Genomic DNA, 21,549 nt, shown 5'->3' on the forward strand with positions numbered 1-21,549 from the left:
TCTGCGTAGCAATGGAAACTGATATTATACTTGCGAATAATATCACCCAGTGGAAGCATGTAGATGCTGAAAAGAAGGGGGCCAAGCACTGAACCCTGCGGAACACCACAGGTAACACTAAAGGGCTCAGATGTCATTTCGCCATATTTAACACAGTGCGTCCTATCTGAGAGGTAGGATCTGAACCATAAGAGGACGTTTCCTGAGAGACCAATCCATTTTTCCAACCGTTCTAGTAAGATATTATGGTCCACTGTGTCAAAAGCAGCACTAAGGTCCAGCAGCAGCAAAAGTGATGAAGCGCCAGAGTCCATTGCCCGTAGGAGATCATTGGTTACCTTAATCAGAGCTGTCTCAGTAGAGTGGTTAGCCCTGAATCCTGATTGCATTGATTCAAACAAATTGTTCTCGGATATAAAATCATTTAGCTGCTGTGCCACTACTTTTTCAAGTAATTTAGAAAGAAAAGGTAGGTTTGACACAGGTCTATAATTACATAAGCTTTCTGGATCAAGGTTGGGTCGTTTCAGTGTGTGTTTAATAATTAAAGGAATAATTAATATAGTATTTTTTTCAGTTAGACTCACACCATATATTTACAGACAAGATTAAACAAAGCCATCAAACCTGTTCTCCAAAAGTTTATTACTCAGTGCATTTAATTTTAATGGGTGACATTTGATTTAATAGAATATGAAATATTGCCTGAGCCTGTGTCCAATAACATACCTGTCAACCTCCACTGCTCCATGCCCGTACAAATAGTTGTATTTTCCCTTACAAAATACAAAATAATCTTAATTTTTTCCGGAATGATGCATGATGGGAAATCCCCAGGCGGCAGACGCATGCACACAGTATCATCAAACCGCTCGCTTCGTTTGCAACGAAAAAAAACGATGCCGAGATAGAGGCTACTGCGGCGAACTCGTTAGACTTAATTGATTTGCCGTTTCGTGATGGTCTGCATTTACTGGATGGTACCCATAATTCACAAATTTGCGTTTTTCCGTACAGATTTTCTTGTACGTCGTACATGTCTTAAAATGCATAATAAACGTACTTTGTATGGCAAAAACGAACAGATTGACAGGTATGCCTATACCAACAAATACCAGTTCAAATGTAGTTAATTAAGTAACTTTTGTTTTCTATAGAGGAAGAAGAGTTTTGTGGTGGTTGGGAGATTCCCGGCGAAACATCAGACGACGCAAGCTCAAGTCCAGACTTTGTTACTGTCCGTAACCATGGAGATGGGTACAGGTGCTGTTAAAATTATGACCAGATCATTCTCATGTTTATTTGTATGAACTCAGCAGTTTTTATGCATGTGTATAGGTAGGTACATTTTAAACACAAGTTTTTTTTCTGTTTCTTAGGTCAGCTGAAAGAGTTGCAGAACTGGAGCTAGAACTTGAAACCGTGGGCCTGCAAAAACAGCACGCCTTAGATCAAATCACGGCGATGGAGGAGAAGGCTGCAGAAATTGACCTCAAGCTTAAAAGTGAAGCCCAGCAGAAGTGTGAGGCACTCGAGAAAGTAAAGATGCTGGAGCTGTGTCTGACTGAACTTAAACAACACCTTGAAGAGTGCAACAATCAGTCAAAATCCAATGATCAGGTATGTGAGCTGACATTTGTTACTAAGGACTCCTGCACACTGTGCTGGTTTATTTTCAACTCCAACGTTTTCCACCCAGATGGAAACCAATTTTGAAGAGATTGTCCAGCGTTGTGAGATACTAACCACAGAGAAAGTAACTAGTGCTTACTATGAAATTGAGATTTAAAGTGATCAAAAATCAATTAGCACAATAAATTGAGTTGATAATTTGTCAAATTGTGGTCTTTAATGTGTTTTTAGGACATTATGGCTTTTGAGCTAGACGATCTGAAACAGGAGCGGGACATACTCTTGAAGGAAATTAAAATACTAAAGGAAAACTCTAATCTTTCACTGGAGCTGGCAGAAAAAGTGGAACTAGAGGAGTTTGTATCCCTGGAGGAGTTACTCAGAAAAGAACAAGAGGTAATGAGATTTGTCTATGACTCCAAATGTGAGTGTGTTTTTATTTAAGCAATTTTGGGAAATAATTATTATAATAAAAGGTATCTAGGAAATCCATGACTCATAACACACCTCACAGTTTGCCACAATTATTGCGTTTTTTTTATTTTTTATTTTTTTTAAATAAAAATTGAACAAAGGCCAGAAATTCTTTCCTCTAGTATATTAAGTACAATGAACACTCCAAAAAGGCCCGTTTATGGGCGAAGTCCACTAAGTAAAACGCATTTTGATTATCTTTTTACGATCCCATTCCTATATAAAACTCGAACCAGAGAACAAAACCCCTTTTACAGGTTCAAGAATTACAAACGTATAACTCAATATCTCATTTCATCTCATTAGCTGCACCGCTTATCCTCAGTAGGGTCGCGGGGGTGCTGGAGCCCATCCCAGCAATCATCGGGCAGTGGGCAGGGGACATTCTGAACTGGTTGCCAGCCAATCGCAGGGCACACAGGGACGGACAACTCGCTCGCTCATTCACACCTAGGGACAATTTGGACCGGCCAATCCACCTGAAACGCATTTCTTTGGAATGTGGGAGGAAACCGGAGTGCCCGGAGGAAACCCACGCAAGCACGGGGAGAACATACAAACTCCACACAGGTAGTCTGGTAGCTGGATTCGAACCCACTCAGGAGGTTCCCAAGACCTTAGGACTGTGCCGCACACGCGCTAACCACTGCGCCACCGTGCTGCCCTTATAACTCAATATATTAATGTCAATTTAAAATTGAATTTCAGTTAGACAATCACTCAGATTGTAGAACACAATACATGATGCAAATAAGTATTGGGTATAATGTTTGTGAACAGCGTTATTTTTTGCTAGAAAACGTTGATATTCTGCTCATGTTCGATCTTACAGAGTGAGCTGCAAAATCAAATTTGCACATTGAAGAAATCGATAGAATCACATGAACTACAGCACATGGAACTTCAGGTGCGTGGACAGTCTTCCACATTTTAATTTTTTTTTTTTTTTTTTTTCAGGAAAAGCGGGACTTTTACTTTCAGTGTGTAGTATTTAAAATATCAAATGTGTAAAAGTATTTTGCCTTTTAGTCCTCCCTTCCATTTGTATTATGCTCTACAATATTTATTTTCTTAAGGAAAAATTGGAGTCCATCTCTGAGGAGTTGAAGAAGAAAACTAAAATTGCTGATGATCTTAAGAATATGGTATGTGGAGTATTTTTATAGTATTTACTAGCATTCTCTGAACGATGTGAAAGATGGAAAAGTTTTTAATTGTATGCTTGAAAACCCAAAACAAGCCAACCTTATTGACTGTGGCTCAAAAATTCTAAGTACTGTAATCCCTTGTTAATTGCTCTGAAATACTAAATGGACGTTACTGACTTTTTTTCAAAGGCTTCACAAGCACTATATATAAAAAAAAAGAGCAGTGAACCAGCACTGTCCAATGTGCGTCAAAGAGTTGAATGTGCTTGCAGGACACGCTCAGAGATTTGGACGTGGATTTTGTGAATTCTGGTGTTTGTGTCGCATCTCATGCCTCCAGCTTATGTGCATGCACCTTATGCTAATGGTGGCCCTCATACATGGCGCAAAAGCAAATTATGCGTCAATATTGATTAAAAAATAATAATAAATAATAATTTTCAACCCACAATGCAACGAGGCTATGAAGTCCTAAGTATCAAGATATTGCGGTAGTAATATAAGGTAACTGATGCATGACAAATATTGTTTCCCCATAATATACAATTATTACATTTTTCTATTGTATTTATTTAACAATGAATTTAAAACAAAGTGTACAAGCATTAATCTATAGCAAGGGTCAGGAACGTATGGATCTGGTATGTCTCTTTTCATCAGTACATCTGGCTTGGTGATAAAATTCACTTTTTTAACGCATTTAAACCAAGAGTGCAACATTGTTTCTGTACCGATAGCTGTTTTTTTCCATGTCTCTCAGCCAATGACATGCATCAGAATACATGTCACGTCTGCATTCTACAATTTCCTGTATATTTTTCAAGTGTAGTTTGTGCAATGACGAATAATGAGTGATGCGCTTGAGGACTTTTAAGAATGTTTGTAGATTTTAAATATGTCTAATGTTTCCATTCATTAAACAGAATGGAGAACATATGACCACATAGCTGAATGTAAATGCATGCAAATCCTTCACATTTGTAATATTTTGTGCCATTTCTACAAAAGAACTCTATTTGCACCTTGTTTTGAAACCATTATTTACAACAAAAATAACTCGATCTTATGTGACTGGAGGAGGGAGACTCATTTTAATTGGGATATTTCTTGGTATATGGCACAGGCTCTGGCATTAATATTTCCTATTTTATAAAATCGTCAATGCTTTTGTTGAATTTTGTTTTAAAATATATGCTGTGGCTCCCCCCAAAAATGTTTTGCTTTCTTTGAGAGAATAAGGCTCCAGACCTCTGGTCTTTTGGGTTCGTTTTCCACCTTTTAATGGTATGGAGTTTTTTTCAGTGTGGTAAAGACTTGGCTGAAGAAGTGGCAACACTTCGTCTTTCTCTCGATGACGCAGAAACCCTTAGCAGGGAAACAAAGAAAGATTGGGCTGTCCTCCGCAGTGAAAATATGGCTCTAGAAGAATTGAAGGTAAACTTGACAACATGTCTCCCTCAACAAACATGTCATCCAAAAAGTAAAATAAGAAGGGATCCGTTTGGAAATTCTCAGACGAATCTGACTGCCAGCCACGAGAAGATGAAGGCTGAAGTCAATAGCCTGCGTTTTCAACTCGATGCCCAAAAGTCTAGGTTCAAGAAAATGCAAACAGACTTACAGAAAGAACTTTCGGATGTCTTCAGTGAGAATATGAAGTTAACAACACTCCTTGATGGCAAAGTCCCCAGATGTAGGTCTGCGAATTCTTGTCATGCATCAAACATTGGATTTTGATTTGTAAGATAGGAAATATTTTCTTTGCACAGATATTATTGCAAGCATTGAACTTGAGCAAACAGTGAGTAACCTAAAGAAAGAGCTTGGAGCTTCTCGAGAAGTCGAGGGAGTCCTGAGAGCTGAGCTGGAGGAAATTAAGTCAGTCAAGGCTGCACCGACTCAAGGGAGCAATTTGGAGAAGCAGGTTGGTTCATGAAGAGATGTTTAGAACGGATAATATTTTTGAACCTCATTTTTCTACCAATTTGACTACTTTTCATAATGCTAAAGCAGGGGTCACCAACTTGGTTCCCGCAGGAACCGAGTACCACCCTAAAAAATGGCTCATCAATGGTGGTCGTTGCAATCTTTTTGGGGAAATTAGTCTCTAACTGGCATGAGAACCCATTGATGTGATCAGTGTCTTTATATACATGAAATTATTGCCAAATTATTTTTAAGACAAGCGCATTATTTGTACATGTAAGATGCCTTTATACAAGGCAGATATATCACCAGTTGACAGAACCTATTATAACCCTACATCTAACAATTACAACCTGGTAATAACATAAGTTGCTATTTTAGAAATGCATATTGCAATTGTTGCCCTTTGTGTCAATCCGTGACAAAGTAGTTCTCAGCTTCATAAAGAATGGTGAGCCTGTGCTGTAGTCTACAATAAGTTGAAACATACTACAACATTTAAATTTCTGTTGTTGATTTTAAACTAAATACATTATTAAGAAAATATATCTTGCGCACCTGTTTTTAGAATTCCGCGATGGAAAAGTTACAGTCAGAGGTTGTGGTTCTCACTGCGGCGAGGGACCAGCTTCAGATGGATCTTGAAGATAACATAAATTTGGTCAGCGTTTTAATCCCAGCATTTTCTTGGGCGTGTGTGTGTGCGCATGTGCGTGCTTCATAGCTTATTCCTCAAGTAATTGTTATCAAAACAGATGATTGAGAATCAGGAGGACCTCAAAAAAGCACTTGACACCATAGTGACATTGAAACAACGTGTAAAAGAGCTTGAGGACTCAAAAACGTCCAACTTGGGGAAGGCTTTTGGGGAGATGACTGCAGAGCCTCAGATGTTTCAAACACAAGTAAGTTGCTGAAACGTGTATACATTTTAACAGTTGACAAAATGTACAATTCTACTGTATGGTATGGTAGAGCCTGGGATACGAGGTGAATCCATTAAGAAGTGTTAATTGCACTTTGAAATTGTCGTGTATATAGAGGCACGGAAACGTATACGAATTGCCTAATGCCTTCCAAACAAACTGTACCTCAGATGAAAACATTCAAATAACAGTAAGTACTACTTAAATGATTAAATAACATTGTAAATATACATGTAAAGGAAAAATTCAGATGGGAGTTGAGTAATCGGTAGATGCGGAGGTGACAGTAGATTAAAAATAAAACTGATTTTAAGCAGAGGTGGGTATAGTAGCCAAAAAAATTACTCAAGTAAAAGTACCATTACTTTAGAAAAATATTACTCAAGTAAAAGTAGCCATCCAAATACTTGATTGAAATTAAAGTACTTGGTGAAAAAATTACTCGAATACTCAGTAACTGTAGCAACGTCGTATTTATTGATTTTGGAAAATGATCAAATTATCAAAGTTCATCTAATCAGCAAAAAATTACATTTAATTTAAAATACCGCAAATTCCGGACTATAGAGAGCAATTGATTATAAGCCGCACCCACCACATTTTTAGAGGATAACCGCTTTTGTACTTGCACAAGCCGCACCTGTATATAAACCGCATGTGCCCACATTAAAACATGTATCACAATCACAAAATTAACCCAAACCCGGCTTTTTGTCCCGCGATTGTAACTGAATATAAAGTACACAGTCCCAAATTCACAGCCGTCCAAATGAACGGAAAATGATATTGGTACTTAAGGTTTGATGCAGACCTGGAGAGTCCGGGTCCCGTTGAAAATAATCCAAAGAAAAAAAATGTATATTTCTAAAAGTAAGGGTGTGAAAAATATATATCCACTATTGTCCGCTGCGTCCACAAACACGTCTCACCTTTACTCCACTTCCCGTCAGCCCCCGTTGTTTTTCGCCCCGTCTTTTTGATTCGCCCGTGGAAACCATATCAGAATAAGTAACTAAATTAAATACATTACAAAAATATACAGTTGCAAATACATTTTATACATGGTTACACATATTTACAAAGAAAGACGGTACACCAAGAGAGTTTTTAAAGCTTTAATAATATTATAAATTTCATCCCAAACCGTGCCTGTGAAGGGTAGCAAAACGCTACTAGCAACACGCTCGCAACACAGTAAATGGGTCTGTTAAGAAAACCTACCATACTTATAGAAACCAAAAAACACCGTTCTCATCTTCCTCCTTATAACGACGACTTCAAAGTCATCTTCCCCAGTAGGGGAAAGAGACTTTGTCATATAGACGTCGTCCCACGCTCCCTTACTCAAAAACACGCTAGCAGCACGCTCGCAAAGTAAAATTTACTTGCAGTAGCCCTGTTTCCTTTATCGGACTGCTCGATTGCATTTAGCTTGAAAGTTGTGTCATTGGCCTTTCTTTTTGCAATTGGGATGATGAGGGTATGTTGTTGCAGTCTTCTGCGGCGCATATATTCCACCGGTCTAATTCTTACGTTTTGTACTCGAATGCCGCTGGCGGCTGTTAAAAAATTACATAAATTGGCCGCATCACTGAATAAGCCGCAGGGTTGAACAGTTGGGAATAAAAGCAGCGGCTTATAGTGTGGAATTTATGGTAATTGGAATAATCAACATAAATTCCAGTGCTTTCAAATACATTAGAATAAAAGTGGCATGGATCAAATAAATAAATTAAGCACATGTTGCACCGAGTGGAACATTCAAAGCCCCAATACTTAACAAGCTCTGCAAGCAGAACAACAAGCTAGCCCAGGAACTCAAACAAAGGCGAAATTGCATATTGTAGCAGGTGTTTGGCACCCATTTTAAGGGTAACATGCTTTTGATGTGCCAGGGGTGCTCCTCCGCTCCTGTTTTAATAAACCTTATTGCTAAGCGATATTTTCGATCTGTTTCATCCGTCAACAAATTTTCCCTCTTAGGTGCAATATGGTCACGTGACAAGGCTGCTATTTTTGATTGGTTAAACGTGGTAGAGCCCGATGGGGGTCTCCGTCATAATACAGACAGACGCGTACTTACGTGGAGGGGGTTTATTAAGTAACAACTTTAATGTTGCCTGATGTAGCGGAGTAAAAGTACCATTTTTTTTCCTCAAATTTACTCAAGTAAAAGTATTGGGATTTGAAGATACTCCTAGAAGTACTAAAATTCCCTAAATGTAACTTAGTAAATGTACGCCGTTACTACCCACCTCTGAATTTAAGACATCCATTTACGAGGATTATCATGCTCATAGAATATTTTCTTTATCGCTTACTCATTTTTAAAAGTTCCGATCGTCGATTGGTTACAGCAATGAAACTTTTCGAGGGTAGTAATTCATATGCCTTCTTTCTTGATAATATCAAGCTTAATCTCGACAGTTAGGTTTTGGGTCATAACTCTTAATTACAGGGCAAAAAAATACAGTGTTGTGTCACATTTATTCACACGATGTTCTCACACGATGCTGTAACGCAAACCAATTGGTATGTGGAGTATTTTTATAGTATTTACCAGCATTCTCTGAACGACGTGAAAGATGGAAAAGTTTTTAATTGTATGCTTGAAAACCCAAAACAACTCAATAGCAGACTTGGGGTTTAAATTGACCTACACACGAACAAAGTTTTTAACCACTCAAAATCATTTATTGCAGATATCATATAGTTGGGAAAACGCCATAAAGAGGGTCCGAAAAAAAAGTGAATCAATTGAACAGTTCATGAGCCGTAAATGTTTGTTGTTCTATCTGTTTGGTGGTCAGTAATAAACCGAATGCTCAATTAACATCAAGTGTTAGCAAAAAGGTCATCGGCACAATAATAATCTTTGTTTCTCATCCCAAATTTCTTCTTGTTTTGATCTATTTGTCCTTTATTGAGTAGTTCCATTAATTGTTTTATTCTCACTTTTTAGAAAGAGCAACTTCAAGCTGATCTCAATGTGGCCAGTGAGCAGAAGAAGCAACTGGAGATAGAATTCCATCGAGTTATTGATGGGGTGAGTGAATGCTTTACGTGTGGGGAAATTATTTAAAGCTTTAAGCTGTATATTTCTCAAAAAGGTACATTACTAACTGGGTTCACATTATTTTTTTTAAATAGACTGCTGAGAATCAAAGCCTTCTGCATGAACTTCAATCTCGGCTTCAAGAGCAAGTTGAGAGAAATCGTGATCTTGAAAATATGGGACTAGAGAGACAAGCACAGCTTGAACATGAAGTTTGTAAAAAACTTTTTGCGGGGTGAAATCCACCACGAATAATAATCTAAACTCACTAATTTCCCCCTTTTTAGATTGAAGAAGCCCACAGCCTTCTAGGGACCCTTCAAAGTGAGTTTGAAGAGCTGAAGCAGAAGAACTCTGATCTCATCAAAGTCACTGAGGAGAAGGAGTTTGATTTACAGCAACGTGTGAGTAATGAGTGCAGTCATATTGACCGTTTACCATGTATGAAGGAGTACAATTTTGGGAGTATAGACCATCAGTACTCATAGATTTTTTTGTTATATAAACAGGTATCTAGTTTGAGTAAAGAACTTGAAACCGTGAAAGCCGAGAGAGACTACCTACATTCAAACAAGGATGCTGGACATCCGGATTTTATGGAGAAGGGTGAAGAGCTGCTGTCCAAAGTGAACTCTCTCAATGACGAGAGGGATCAGCTCTTTGATATAGTGGAGGAACTAAGAAAGGACAAGATTAAACTTGCAAAGGAATTAGAGGAAAATATGGTGAAGGTAAGAGTTATTGTTGCTCAAAGAATAATAAGCGCTCATGGAGTTTTTTAATACGGATATAATTAAATACATTGATTGCATGGTGTTTTCATGTTCTCCTTTGTACCTTATCTGGGATTTTTTCTTCCTACTTTCCAAAAACTTGTACAGGTATTTTTTGTAAAGCTGTATTAACTTATCACAAATGATAGGAATATTAACAGCAGACAAAAGCCTGTGCCCGTTTTTTTTTTTAAATAAAATTTGGTAAATTTTGATAAAAAAATGGTAAAACTTTATTTCACCTGCGGGTTATTCAACCATATATGCTTTTAATTAGAAACTCCATGGGTAATTATTTTCAGCAAACAGACAACCAAGCAGAGCTTCTCATTGCACAAGAGAAGATCAAACTTCTACAGGAACAGCTTAACCAAGTTGTGAGCAAATCTCAAGAGATGAACAATCAGGCATGAGATGTTTTCTTTATTGTGAAATTATATTTTAATTTTGATTGGCTAAGCATTTGAGACCTAAGTTATGCTAACGTTTTAGAAATGTAGTAGTTATTTGATTCGAATTCTCACAGTCATTACTGATTCAGAGACTGGCTGAGGAGGTGGAATGCCTGATTGCTCAACGGGACAACATGCAAATGGAGATGGAGAAGCTGGTGTGTCGAGCAACGTCTCTGAGCGAGCAGCATGATCGGACGCTTGAAGAACTTGAAGCATTGAGACAGGAATCGAGCCAGCTAAGAACAGAGATTGAGGTGATGTGAAAAACTGAATTTCAATTTTTCAGTTTAGTACTTTTGGTTGTCAATATACTGGACTGTCTCAGAAAATTAGAATATTGTGATAGTTCTTTATTTTCTGTAATGCAATTAAAAAAACAAAAATATCATACATTCTGGATTCATTACACATCAACTGAACTATTTCAAGCCTTTTATTATTTTAATATTGCTGAATTTGGCTTACAGCTTAAGAAAACTCAAAAATCCTATCTCAAAATATTAGAATACTTCCTAAGACCAAGTAAAAAAATAATTTTATAACAGCAAAACTAAATCAAACATTTGAAAATGTCCATTGATGCACTCAGTACTTGGTTGGGAATCCTTTTGCACGGATTACTGCATCAATCCGGCGTGGCATGGAGGCAATCAGCCTGTGGCATTGCTGAGGTGTTATTGATGCCCAGGATGCTTCGATAGCGGCCTTCAGCTTATTTGCATTTGTAGGTCTGGTGTCTTTCATCTTTTTCTTAACTATACCCCACAAATTCTCGATGGGGTTCAGGTCAGGGGAATTAGCAGGCCAATCAAGGACAGTGATGCCATGGTCAGTGCACCAGTTACTGGTGGTTTTGGCACTGAGGGCAGGTGCCAGATCATGCTGGAAGATGAAATCCTCATCTCCATAGAGCTTTTCAGAAGCTGGAAGCATGTAGTGCTCTAAAATCTCTTGGTACACAGTTGCATTTACTCTGGACTTGATGAAACACAGTGGACCAACACCAGCAGCTGACATGGCTCCCCAAACCATTGCTGACTGTGCGAACTTCACACTGGATTTCAAGCAACTTGGATTTTGCTCCTCTACAGCCTTTCTCCAGACTCTGGCGCCTTGACTTCCAAATGAAATGTAAAACTTGCTTTTGTCTGAAAAGAGGACTTTGGACCACTCTGCAACTGTCCTGTGCCTCTTCTCCGTAGCCCAAGTCAGACGCTTCTTCCGTTGTCTTGAGTTCAGAAGTGGCTTGACCATGGGAATACGGCTATTGTAGCCCATTTCCCGGACACGTCTGTGAACTGTGGCTTTTGATACCTGGACTCCAGCTTCAGCCCACTGTCTTTGAAGCTCCCCCAAATTCTGGAAGTGGCTCTTCTTCACAATTTTTTTAAGGCTGCGGTCATCTCTCTTGGTTGTGCAGCGTTTCCGGCCACATTTTTCCCTTCCAACAGACTTTTTGTGGATATGCTTTGAAACTGCACTCTGTGAACAGTCACAATATACTAATTTTCTGAGACAGTCCAGTATAGTTGATAACTTTACACTTGCCATTAGGAAGTGTCCAAAATGCCCTAAAATAAAATACTTGAGTGCATTTTTATACCTGTTAATATAGATCAGTTTTTTTTGTTTTGTTTTTTGTTTTTTTCTTCTTCTGCATTTAATCGCCTATTTGTTTTTCAACCTTTCCATCTTTCTAGACAAGACAGTTAACGGAACACCTCGAGTGTGTTGAACCTGATAAAAATGCCCAACTCTCAGACCAATTGGAGGACCTGACCCTCCAAGTGAAGTCTCTCAATGAAGAGCGACATCAGCTGCAGGGGCACCTGGAGACACTCAGTAATGAGAAAAATGAGCTTGCAGCTCAGCTGGACGATGTGACAGAAATAAATGCAAAGGTTTGTTTCCACCTTGTTTTTTATAATATGGTTCACCTTACAAAGGCGCTGACAATAACTCTTTCTAGAAAATGCACCTTATGGAGAAACTCCAAATAGTTGAAGCTGAGAGAGATGCTCTGCTGGTTGAAAAGAAAAGTGGATGTCTCAGCTCCGCTGAAGAAATGAAGATGCTGACCAGTATTGTCAAGTCTCTCAAAGAGGAGCGAGATCAGTTGAAGGAGACACAGGAAGAGCTCAATCAAGAGAAAAAACATCTCTCAACAAAACTGGAGGATGTGATCGCGTCATACCAAACAGAGGTCTGTTTAATACTAAATTTCAGGTTATTGTATAGCTCTTCTAAAGTGAGACAATTTACAGAAATTACACTTGGCTGAGAACATCAAAAAATTGGAATCCGAGCAAGAAAGTCAACGTCAGAGCTTCTTTGAGGACTTTGAGAAACTGAATTGCAGAGTAACGTTGCTCAGCGAGGAGCGAGATTGTTTGAAGGAGACACTGGAGCACCTCAATCAAGAGAAAGAACATCTATCAACAAAGCTGGAGGATGTGATCACATCATACCAAACTGAGGTCTGTTTTATACTAAACAATGTCAGGTTATTGTATAGCTCGCCTAAAGTGAGACTCTTTCCAGAAAACACACTTGATTGAGAAGATCAAAAAAGTAGAAGCTGAGCAAGAAAGTTGTCAGAGCTTCTCTGAGGACTCTGAGAAACTGAATTGCAGAGTAACTTTGCTCAGTGAGGAGCGAGATCATTTGAAGGAGGCACTGGAACGGCTAAAGCAAGAGAATAAACATCTCTCAACAAAACTGGAGGATGCGATCGCGTCATACCAAACAGAGGTCTGTTTAATACTAAATGTCAGGTTATTGTATAGCTCTTCTAAAGTGAGACAATTTACAGAAATTACACTTGGCTGAGAACATCAAAAAAGTGGAATCCGAGCAAGAAAGTCAACGTCAGAGCTTCTTTGAGGACTCTGAGAAACTGAATTGCAGATTAACGTTGCTCAGCGAGGAGCGAGATCGTTTGAAGGAGACACTGGAGCACCTCAATCAAGAGAAAGAACATCTATCAACAAAGCTGGAGGATGTGATCACATCATACCAAACTGAGGTCTGTTCTATACTAAACAATGTCAGGTTATTGTATAGCTCGCCTAAAGTGAGACTCTTTCCAGAAAACACACTTGATTGAGAAGATCAAAAAAGTAGAAGCTGAGCAAGAAAGTTGTCAGAGCTTCTCTGAGGACTCTGAGAAACTGAATTGCAGAGTAACTTTGCTCAGTGAGGAGCGAGATCATTTGAAGGAGGCACTGGAACGGCTAAAGCAAGAGAATAAACATCTCTCAACAAAACTGGAGGATGTGATCGCGTCATACCAAACAGAGGTCTTATTAATACTAAATGTCAGGTTATTGTATAGCTCTTCTAAAGTGAGACAATTTACAGAAATTACACTTGGCTGAGAACATCAAAAAATTGGAATCCGAGCAAGAAAGTCAACGTCAGAGCTTCTTTGAGGACTCCGAGAAACTGAATTGCAGAGTAACGTTGCTCAGCGAGGAGCGAGATTGTTTGAAGGAGACACTGGAGCACCTCAATCAAGAGAAAGAACATCTATCAACAAAGCTGGAGGATGTGATCACATCATACCAAACTGAGGTCTGTTCTATACTAAACAATGTCAGGTTATTGTATAGCTCGCCTAAAGTGAGACTCTTTCCAGAAAACACACTTGATTGAGAAGATCAAAAAAGTAGAAGCTGAGCAAGAAAGTTGTCAGAGCTTCTCTGAGGACTCTCAGAAACTGAATTGCAGAGTAACTTTGCTCAGTGAGGAGCGCGATCATTTGAAGGAGGCACTGGAACGGCTAAAGCAAGAGAATAAACATCTCTCAACAAAACTGGAGGATGTGATCGCGTCATACCAAACAGAGGTCTGTTTAATACTAAATGTCAGGTTATTGTATAGCTCTTCTAAAGTGAGACAATTTACAGAAATTACACTTGGCTGAGAACATCAAAAAAGTGGAATCCGAGCAAGAAAGTCAACGTCAGAGCTTCTTTGAGGACTCTGAGAAGCTAAATTGCAGAGTGATGTCTCTCAGCGAGGAGCGAGATCGGTTGCTTGAGAGCTTGCAAGAACTTCAACAAGAAAACAACCGGCTCCAAATGGAGTGTCAGAATAGGGTAAGCGCAATATTTTGGCGTCTGGTTGATACGAAGTGTTTTTAAATGTTTTTAAGGAGATGTATTAATGTTGATCTCTCAATGACAGATATCTGCAATGCAAGCAGAAATTATTGAGCAGAATCGTTTGAGTTCGCTTCAGGGGGCTGAGGCGAGGAAAGTTGAGACCAAGCTTCAAGTAGAGGTAAGTTTTGTGATGGATCCAAAAAACTCTACACAATTGTCTTCAAAAGACTATTAATGAAATCAAACACTATAGAATGGAAAACTTACTAAGACGTGTAAATGATGTGGTGAAATCACTGATGGGATCTAGGTGCAGCAGCTAGAGAAAGCAGCTGAAAGCGTTAAAGGAAAAGAAAACGGCGGTCCGGGTTGAGGCAATTGCATCACAGAGATTTGATATGATTTCTTATGAATACCTATGTTTTGTTGTGTATTGACTCGAAATGCATGGACAAATGGTGTTTTACTCGCATCACGTTAAACATGAGGTGAGACTCTCGAAGCTGGCTTTGTCCGGGGGAATTTGCGGCATTATGTGTTTGTTTTAGTTTTCATTTATCATACAACAAGGTAGGAGATGGAGGTTAAATTGGGGGCCCTGTCAAGCTTTTACCAACAATACATTTTCTCAAAGGTTCTTGGGTATGTTTCCCGCCATGTTTTCGTTTGGCGCCAACTGGACTCCGGATAATTTTTGCATCCTAATGCTAGTACCACAGCGCTAAATTAATACGGTTTAACTCGTAAACACGTACTTAGTCTGAGCTTCAATCTGTTCGTCCCCAAACTTGATTGGCTGGCGCCAAGCTAGTTAAGTTGAGAAAGATTCATGACGTAATACTGTTGCATTATCATTAGTTCTCCACTTCTCCTATTTTCATGTTACTCTTAACTGCCCTGACCATCAAAGCTTATATGGTCCTAAAACATGTACAAGTACTTAAAATGTGAGCAACTGATGAGTGTAGCAGCACAAGGTATTTACATTTCGTCATAACGTTGCACAAAGTAGAATGACTTTGGAGTCATCATCCTTCCGATCTCCTCTTTCTTCTACTCATTCGCTTTACTTCCACATCCTCTCACATATATTGACCCTATAATCTGCGTTCAGACTTTGAGCCTGAATGCAGATTTGAGAAGGAAATTAAATGTCTTTGAGATATGGAGTGTTTGAGGAGTATGTTAGGAATGACAAAATTGGATGGGGTAAACCAGTGAAAGCTGTCGGGCCCTGGCGGCAGTAGCTCAGGAGGTAGAGCGCTCGTCTTGGGATAAACGGATCCCAGTTCGATCCCGGCTCATCCGTGTTACATGTCGAAGTGTCCTTGGGTAAGACACTGAACCCCTAATACCCCCAATTAGCAGGTTAGCGTCTTACATGGCTGCAATGCAAGGCCGCTATTGGGAAATGTGGAGCACATTGTAAAGCGCTTTGGGAAGTCAAAGACTTGAAAAGTGCTATATAAATGCAGATCATTTCAGATCATTTCATTTCATATGACCAAGGTAGATAGAAATACAAAGACAGATAGCATGAACTTGTTTGTGCTGTATGCATTTTAGATCCTGACAATGTTTTGCCCGCCAGCACTGAAAAGCACTGTGTGGTATATAGCGCATCAGAGTGGTTAAAAAAAAATCATTGAAAATATTATGTTGATATAAATGATGAGCTAAATAATATATGCACTATTATATAAAAAAGCCATTTTAATATTCCCCTAACAGAAATTGCCTTTATTCTACATAACATGAGCCTTCTGAGGGGGAGCTGGCATTGTCCGGCATCTGGCTGCTAAGGAGACCAAAAGTAACAAAAATGAAAAAAGTTGTGCTACTTTACCTTTTATCGCAGTGTTTTCCTCCGTGTGTTTTGTAGTACTCGTTTTGTTTGCAGTACCACAATACAGTGACATCTAGTAGTCAAAAAACTGTCAATACCTCGACAAAGCGGATTTTAATGCTCCACGTTGTCAGACCTCATGCTTCAATTCATGTTCATATTTCGTCTCGTAATGACGTTTAACACTTGACGTGCATGGTACAACACTCTCGAGGCCTAATGCACAAATACGGTCATTATTTTGCAAAAAGCCCCAGTCATCCGTCCATGCTAGCTGGAAAGGCTGGATTTTTTTCGCTGAAGGAAATGTCATGATTCATTCATTTATCGCACGCCGGTGTTTCTGTGGCTGGGTCAAAACACGGATCTCTGCAAGGCGCAGCGCAGAGGAGGCTGAGCGCTACAGTAATGCCCCTAAAACAACATGATGCGTAACTAAAAATGTCTAGAATTAAGGTAAAAATGTGTATTTTTTAAAAAAAAAATCATTATTTTTATTTTTTTGCCGTGCGCTCGCATGCCACTGGTTAACCTCTCGCGTGCCACTGCTGGCACGCGTGTCATAGGTTGCCGACCTGCTTTAAACACATGCACCTACCGTATTTTACGGCGTACAAGTCGCACAAGCCAAAGAATGCATAATCAAGAAGGAAATAAAATTATAAGTCGAATTTAGGGGAACATTTATTTGATAAAATCCAACACAAAAAACACATGTCATATTGAAAGGCATTCTAAATAAAAATAAAATGGAGAACACGGTATACTAACATGCATATCGTAGACACATCAGTAATGACGTAACTCACGTTATTCAGATAACTCTAGCATAAAGCTCATGCTTACCAAACTATCAGCTTCACCCCAAATCACTTAATCCGTTCAAATATTTATCCTCTGTGTCACTTAGATCGGTAAACAACTTCAAGATTTAAGCCGCTATGCATCCTCTTTCCGCTTTGAAAAATTTCCACCCACAACAGGGCAAGGTTGAAATTATCAACACAGGCCTTCTTGCGGTTTGCTGTGAAAATAACACGTGAAGTGATATACGCTACCGGTAATAAAAATGTAAAACTCTTATATAGCGATGTGTTGTTTTTTCTTATTTACCTTTACAGTTGCCGAATGAACCAAAAGCAACAATCCATGTTGTCGACGAAGAGCTTCCAATTTGCGACAAGGCCTTGTTGGGTTCCAGCGTGACCGCGTCCTCAATACTGCACGACATCACTTTAAATCTCAAGGTAAAAAATGTTGAAATGGCAGCAATTCGTCAAGTCTCCTGAAATTATACATTTTGCAGGATTTATTTGAAAGATTTCAGCAATTTATGGACAAATGCAGCCAGCCTCGACCTGCCTACAAGTATGACACCCTAAAACAGGAACGCTTCTTGAAAAATGAGGACTACTACTCATTCCCTCCAGCCACACGCAATGCCCATGACATTGTTTGTGGACTGGGAGTCAAGAATCTGAGCATTCTCCAGAGTATATTGGTAAAATTCCATTCTATTCTTTTTGGACATCATAGCATCACTAATGCTTTCTTTGCTTCTTCAGGACACACTTATGAGAAAGGCCAAAGAATATAGGATGATTTTTCAGGAGTTGGTGGAAATGGACATTGCTCTCTTTGAGGAGTGGCGCGCGCAGGATGCTTTGCAATGCAGAGTATACTCTGCAAAAGACTTGTATTGTCTCTCAGATCAAGAACACAGACTGGCTGAACTGGTTAAAAAACGACAGCTGTACGTGCAGGTGAGCTTTTGTCATTTATACCCAACTGCTGTGTTGGGAGTCATTAGGTGACCAAACCCCCCAATTCCAACCCTTAATGCCGAGCGCCAAGCAGGGAGGCAATGAGTACCAATGTTGTAAGTCTTGGGTATGACTCGGCCGAGGCTTGAACCAGCGCCTTACCATCTAGGCTACCGATATAGGAGAGACACCCTTAAAAGAAGCTGACATGTTTGGTGGCCATTTTACTACTATCGAAGCCAGAAATACCATTTTGCCAAACTAGCTTCTCCCAGTAGTGATTTTAATGCTTGACAACCACTTTCCTTCCACAACTGTTTAGTCAAGATGTTGAGAAGAGCTTGTTTTTACAGAAAATGGAGGACATATTACCGAAACTATGGGAAGACTACCATTCTTACTGCACCGAAGTTTTTGCTGAGGTCCGAGAAAGGTCCAGGTTTTTAGATCAGATGCAGTCTGAGCATGACAGGCCCCCCTTAGTGAACGGCAGACTCTTCCAGCTATTTGCTGCAGAGTCCGATGGCAGATCCTCACAGGTGATGAGCAGAGAGAAGATTTTGCAGGTATGTGTTATCCATATGGCAATCATTTGTTCTGAGGTGTGGATTGTAATTTAAATTTCATATTGTGGGAAACAGAAACCTATGGTAATTGACTAATGTGTTTCAAACCTACGCTAGCCCAGATAAAAATGTTAAAACTGTATATAAATAATAAACATCAGTTGTATATAGTGTACATGTATTACATTATAAATGTTAATGTCATGTTTATTTGTATAGCCCTTTATCACAAGGGCTGAACAGACCACAGGCTATTGGAAACTACAGACTATAACACCATCCTCTGATCTAAAACATACATGTAGGCAAGGAAAAACTCGTAGCATCAAAATCATAGCATGAAAAAAAAGATTACAATTCCTAATCGCCTTTGGTGTGACATGACTTGAGCTGGTTACAGTGGAGTAGCAGGTCGATTCAAACTGATAAATGCGGATTAGTACTTCACAAAACACTTAATGAAATTATTGTCCAACACTTAAAATAAACCAAATATGTATTGTATATTAATACAATGGAACCTCTGTTTTTGAACGCCTCTCAGTTCGAACAAATCGGAGTCCGACCAAAAATTTAGAGAAATTCTTGCTCCGCTGTGCGGTCCGAAAAATCGGAGTTCGAACACCGGTAATGCGTGAGTGCGTACGTTAGGGTGCGACGCTGAGCTGCGTATGGGTGTAGCTCGCTCTTTTCGTGACTGTTATGGCGTGCGGAAGTGCTTCGTTTTGCTTTCGCTTTTAATATAGGTGTACGAAGTGTTTTAGCCCCTAATTATGCCTCCGAAGAAAGTCATTGCAAGCAGCAAAGTTGCCACAGGTGAAAAAGGAAAAGTAGTGCGTACAACTATTGCATTTAAGAAAGAAAGAAAGAAAGAAATGATTAATAATAATTATTGTTAATGGGAAAAATGATTTCTGTGATCTAACAAATCGGTTTTCGAACAGGGTTCTGGATTATGGTCGAGAACCGAGGTTCCACTGTATAATATAAATAAAACCTAAAAGGTGCGTAATAATCATCCTGATTGTTCATAGTTCTAAGCGTGGTTAACGATGCGTCCTCCTATTTCTTACCTCAAGGTTCGTTTCTATTGTCAGCTTGCTTATTCTTTTAGCATCACCGCAAGTCTTGGGATCCATAGCTAGATATATAAAACATTGTGATACCAAATTCTGAAAGAGAAAAATGAGCATTGGGGCGGGAGTTCAGCCAATAGCATATCAGCATCTTCATGATGCCTTGACCCAAACAATATAAGATCTGCATCTTGCGTGACGGTGTACAGTAATCCCTCAGTTATCGCGGTTAATGGGGACCAAAACCACTTGTCATATGCATGAACACTGCAAAATTTGAATTTCAATAGTTTTTAGGCACGTGAACAAATTAAATGTTATGGTTGGGTAATTGCTGTAAAGATGGACAATCTTATTTAACATTGTAAATCAACATATCTTAAGCTGAGGGCACTATTATTCTGAAGTGTACTCTACTTTTTAACTGCCATTTACAGCTACACCCATCAATGGTAAGTTGATGAGTTGAAGCCTAAATCATGAATAGGAGTCATTGAAGGTGAACGAGTTAAACACTGCTGATTAGATATGTATAAACTTATATTGTCCAAGTTTCCAGAGAAGTGACTCAACTTCAATAGTACAGAGAAAAATTGACAAAGACCCCAAATGCACACAAATACTGTCTTCTCTTTGATTCGCTACAGGGTGTGAGCAACGAGCACAGTGTTCAGTGTCAGGAATTAGAGCAGCTTAAGGCGCAAAGTCTACTCCAGTTGGAAGAAGAAAAAGGCAAGCGGGTCGCTCTGCAAAAGCAACTTGAGACAACTCCAGCAAGGTCAGAGCTGACTCTGCTGTGCAATAACCGAGAACTCATTCAGCTTCATCAGCACCAGGAGAGGGTCAAAGTAAGTAAACAATCTGGAATTTTATAAAGCAACTTTTCACTTAAAAGGCAATTGCGCGCTTCCTAAAGATTCTCGGTGCACAAGAACATATATTCAGCTCATACATTTTGCAAATTAGAGATTTTTTTCGTATGTGTAAATTCAGCTAGAATTGCAGTGAGTGCAGTTATTCATTCTTAGAATGAGCGTTTCCTCTGGCGTGTGTTTGAAAGTCATCCGCATTCTAAGTTGGATTCAGCAAGATAATTGAAAAGAGGCAGAGAAAAAACAAGTAGAATAGTGGGGGAGATCGACACTGCTGTCAAACTGAAGCAATATAGATCAGCGGCTTCACCTTGCACGTAACTTTGAGTTTTTTTCCTTTTAGCCAAGTTGTTTTTAACATGCTTCGACCTTTGTTACTAAATGCAACGTCAATCGTCTCGTGAGGCTAATTTTGCAGCGGCTGTTGAGAAGCAATGACGAGTCTGTTTGATGTAACCAGTAACTGAAATTTGTCATGTCAAATATAATTGGAAAGCTTAAATTCTTGGAATTTAAGATATGATGACCATTTCAAAATGTACTCCTCACAGAATCATCACAATCAGCCTGAAACAAGATGCCCAAAAACGATAAAGCCGGTATAGCTCACTAATAAAGTACTCTTGTAGTCAGTTGATTAAACGATTCCCCGCAAACATGGACTCGTTACATTCCCGACAGTCCAGTGAATCCAACCGAGTAAAATACTTACTCCAAAATACATGAAAATGCCAACAGAAAAAAATCTGCCTAAAACCATTTCTGCATAGTTTGAGAATCCTTGTTGTCGTCTGTCTGTTAAGCACCATTATTCCCTTTTACAAGTAAACAAACTTGTAAGGTGTTTTTCAATATGGCGGTAGACTCTGACCTTTTTATTGGCCCCACTCTCGACCAATTGCAAGCTTTTTTTCATAATCCAAGGCCAGTA

General features: G+C 39.2%; 2 protein-coding genes across 6 annotated transcripts in view; one reads left to right on the forward strand and one right to left on the reverse strand.

The window, feature by feature from the left end:
- The window catches only part of zbtb17 (zinc finger and BTB domain containing 17), a 119,106-nt gene that overhangs the window by 46,798 nt on the left and 50,759 nt on the right, over positions 1-21,549 (reverse strand). The window lies entirely within an intron of this gene.
- The window catches only part of cenpe (centromere protein E), a 55,404-nt gene that overhangs the window by 19,662 nt on the left and 14,193 nt on the right, over positions 1-21,549 (forward strand). For 2 of the 4 annotated variants that reach the window (XM_088332992.1, XM_088332994.1), the window contains 32 exons: positions 1,158-1,263; positions 1,380-1,620; positions 1,700-1,756; positions 1,864-2,028; positions 2,939-3,013; positions 3,183-3,251; positions 4,557-4,688; positions 4,770-4,947; positions 5,024-5,178; positions 5,749-5,841; positions 5,936-6,085; positions 9,069-9,152; positions 9,257-9,373; positions 9,449-9,565; positions 9,671-9,892; positions 10,237-10,341; positions 10,476-10,643; positions 12,090-12,290; positions 12,359-12,592; positions 12,654-12,866; positions 12,931-13,140; positions 13,202-13,414; positions 13,479-13,688; positions 13,750-13,962; positions 14,027-14,236; positions 14,298-14,489; positions 14,578-14,673; positions 17,463-17,588; positions 17,648-17,842; positions 17,907-18,104; positions 18,458-18,670; positions 20,394-20,594. In XM_088332992.1, the coding sequence (XP_088189118.1) occupies positions 1,158-1,263; positions 1,380-1,620; positions 1,700-1,756; positions 1,864-2,028; positions 2,939-3,013; positions 3,183-3,251; positions 4,557-4,688; positions 4,770-4,947; positions 5,024-5,178; positions 5,749-5,841; positions 5,936-6,085; positions 9,069-9,152; positions 9,257-9,373; positions 9,449-9,565; positions 9,671-9,892; positions 10,237-10,341; positions 10,476-10,643; positions 12,090-12,290; positions 12,359-12,592; positions 12,654-12,866; positions 12,931-13,140; positions 13,202-13,414; positions 13,479-13,688; positions 13,750-13,962; positions 14,027-14,236; positions 14,298-14,489; positions 14,578-14,673; positions 17,463-17,588; positions 17,648-17,842; positions 17,907-18,104; positions 18,458-18,670; positions 20,394-20,594 (5,159 nt within the window). The remainder of the gene's footprint in view (positions 1-1,157; positions 1,264-1,379; positions 1,621-1,699; positions 1,757-1,863; positions 2,029-2,938; positions 3,014-3,182; positions 3,252-4,556; positions 4,689-4,769; positions 4,948-5,023; positions 5,179-5,748; positions 5,842-5,935; positions 6,086-9,068; positions 9,153-9,256; positions 9,374-9,448; positions 9,566-9,670; positions 9,893-10,236; positions 10,342-10,475; positions 10,644-12,089; positions 12,291-12,358; positions 12,593-12,653; positions 12,867-12,930; positions 13,141-13,201; positions 13,415-13,478; positions 13,689-13,749; positions 13,963-14,026; positions 14,237-14,297; positions 14,490-14,577; positions 14,674-17,462; positions 17,589-17,647; positions 17,843-17,906; positions 18,105-18,457; positions 18,671-20,393; positions 20,595-21,549) is intronic. The other 2 variants (XM_088332993.1, XM_088332995.1) reach the window with 2 other exon arrangements.

This window comes from Urocampus carinirostris, chromosome 3 (genome assembly GCF_059441175.1).
Source record: "Urocampus carinirostris isolate Australia breed hairy pipefish chromosome 3, RoL_Ucar_1.0, whole genome shotgun sequence".
NCBI lineage: Eukaryota > Metazoa > Chordata > Actinopteri > Syngnathiformes > Syngnathidae > Urocampus > Urocampus carinirostris.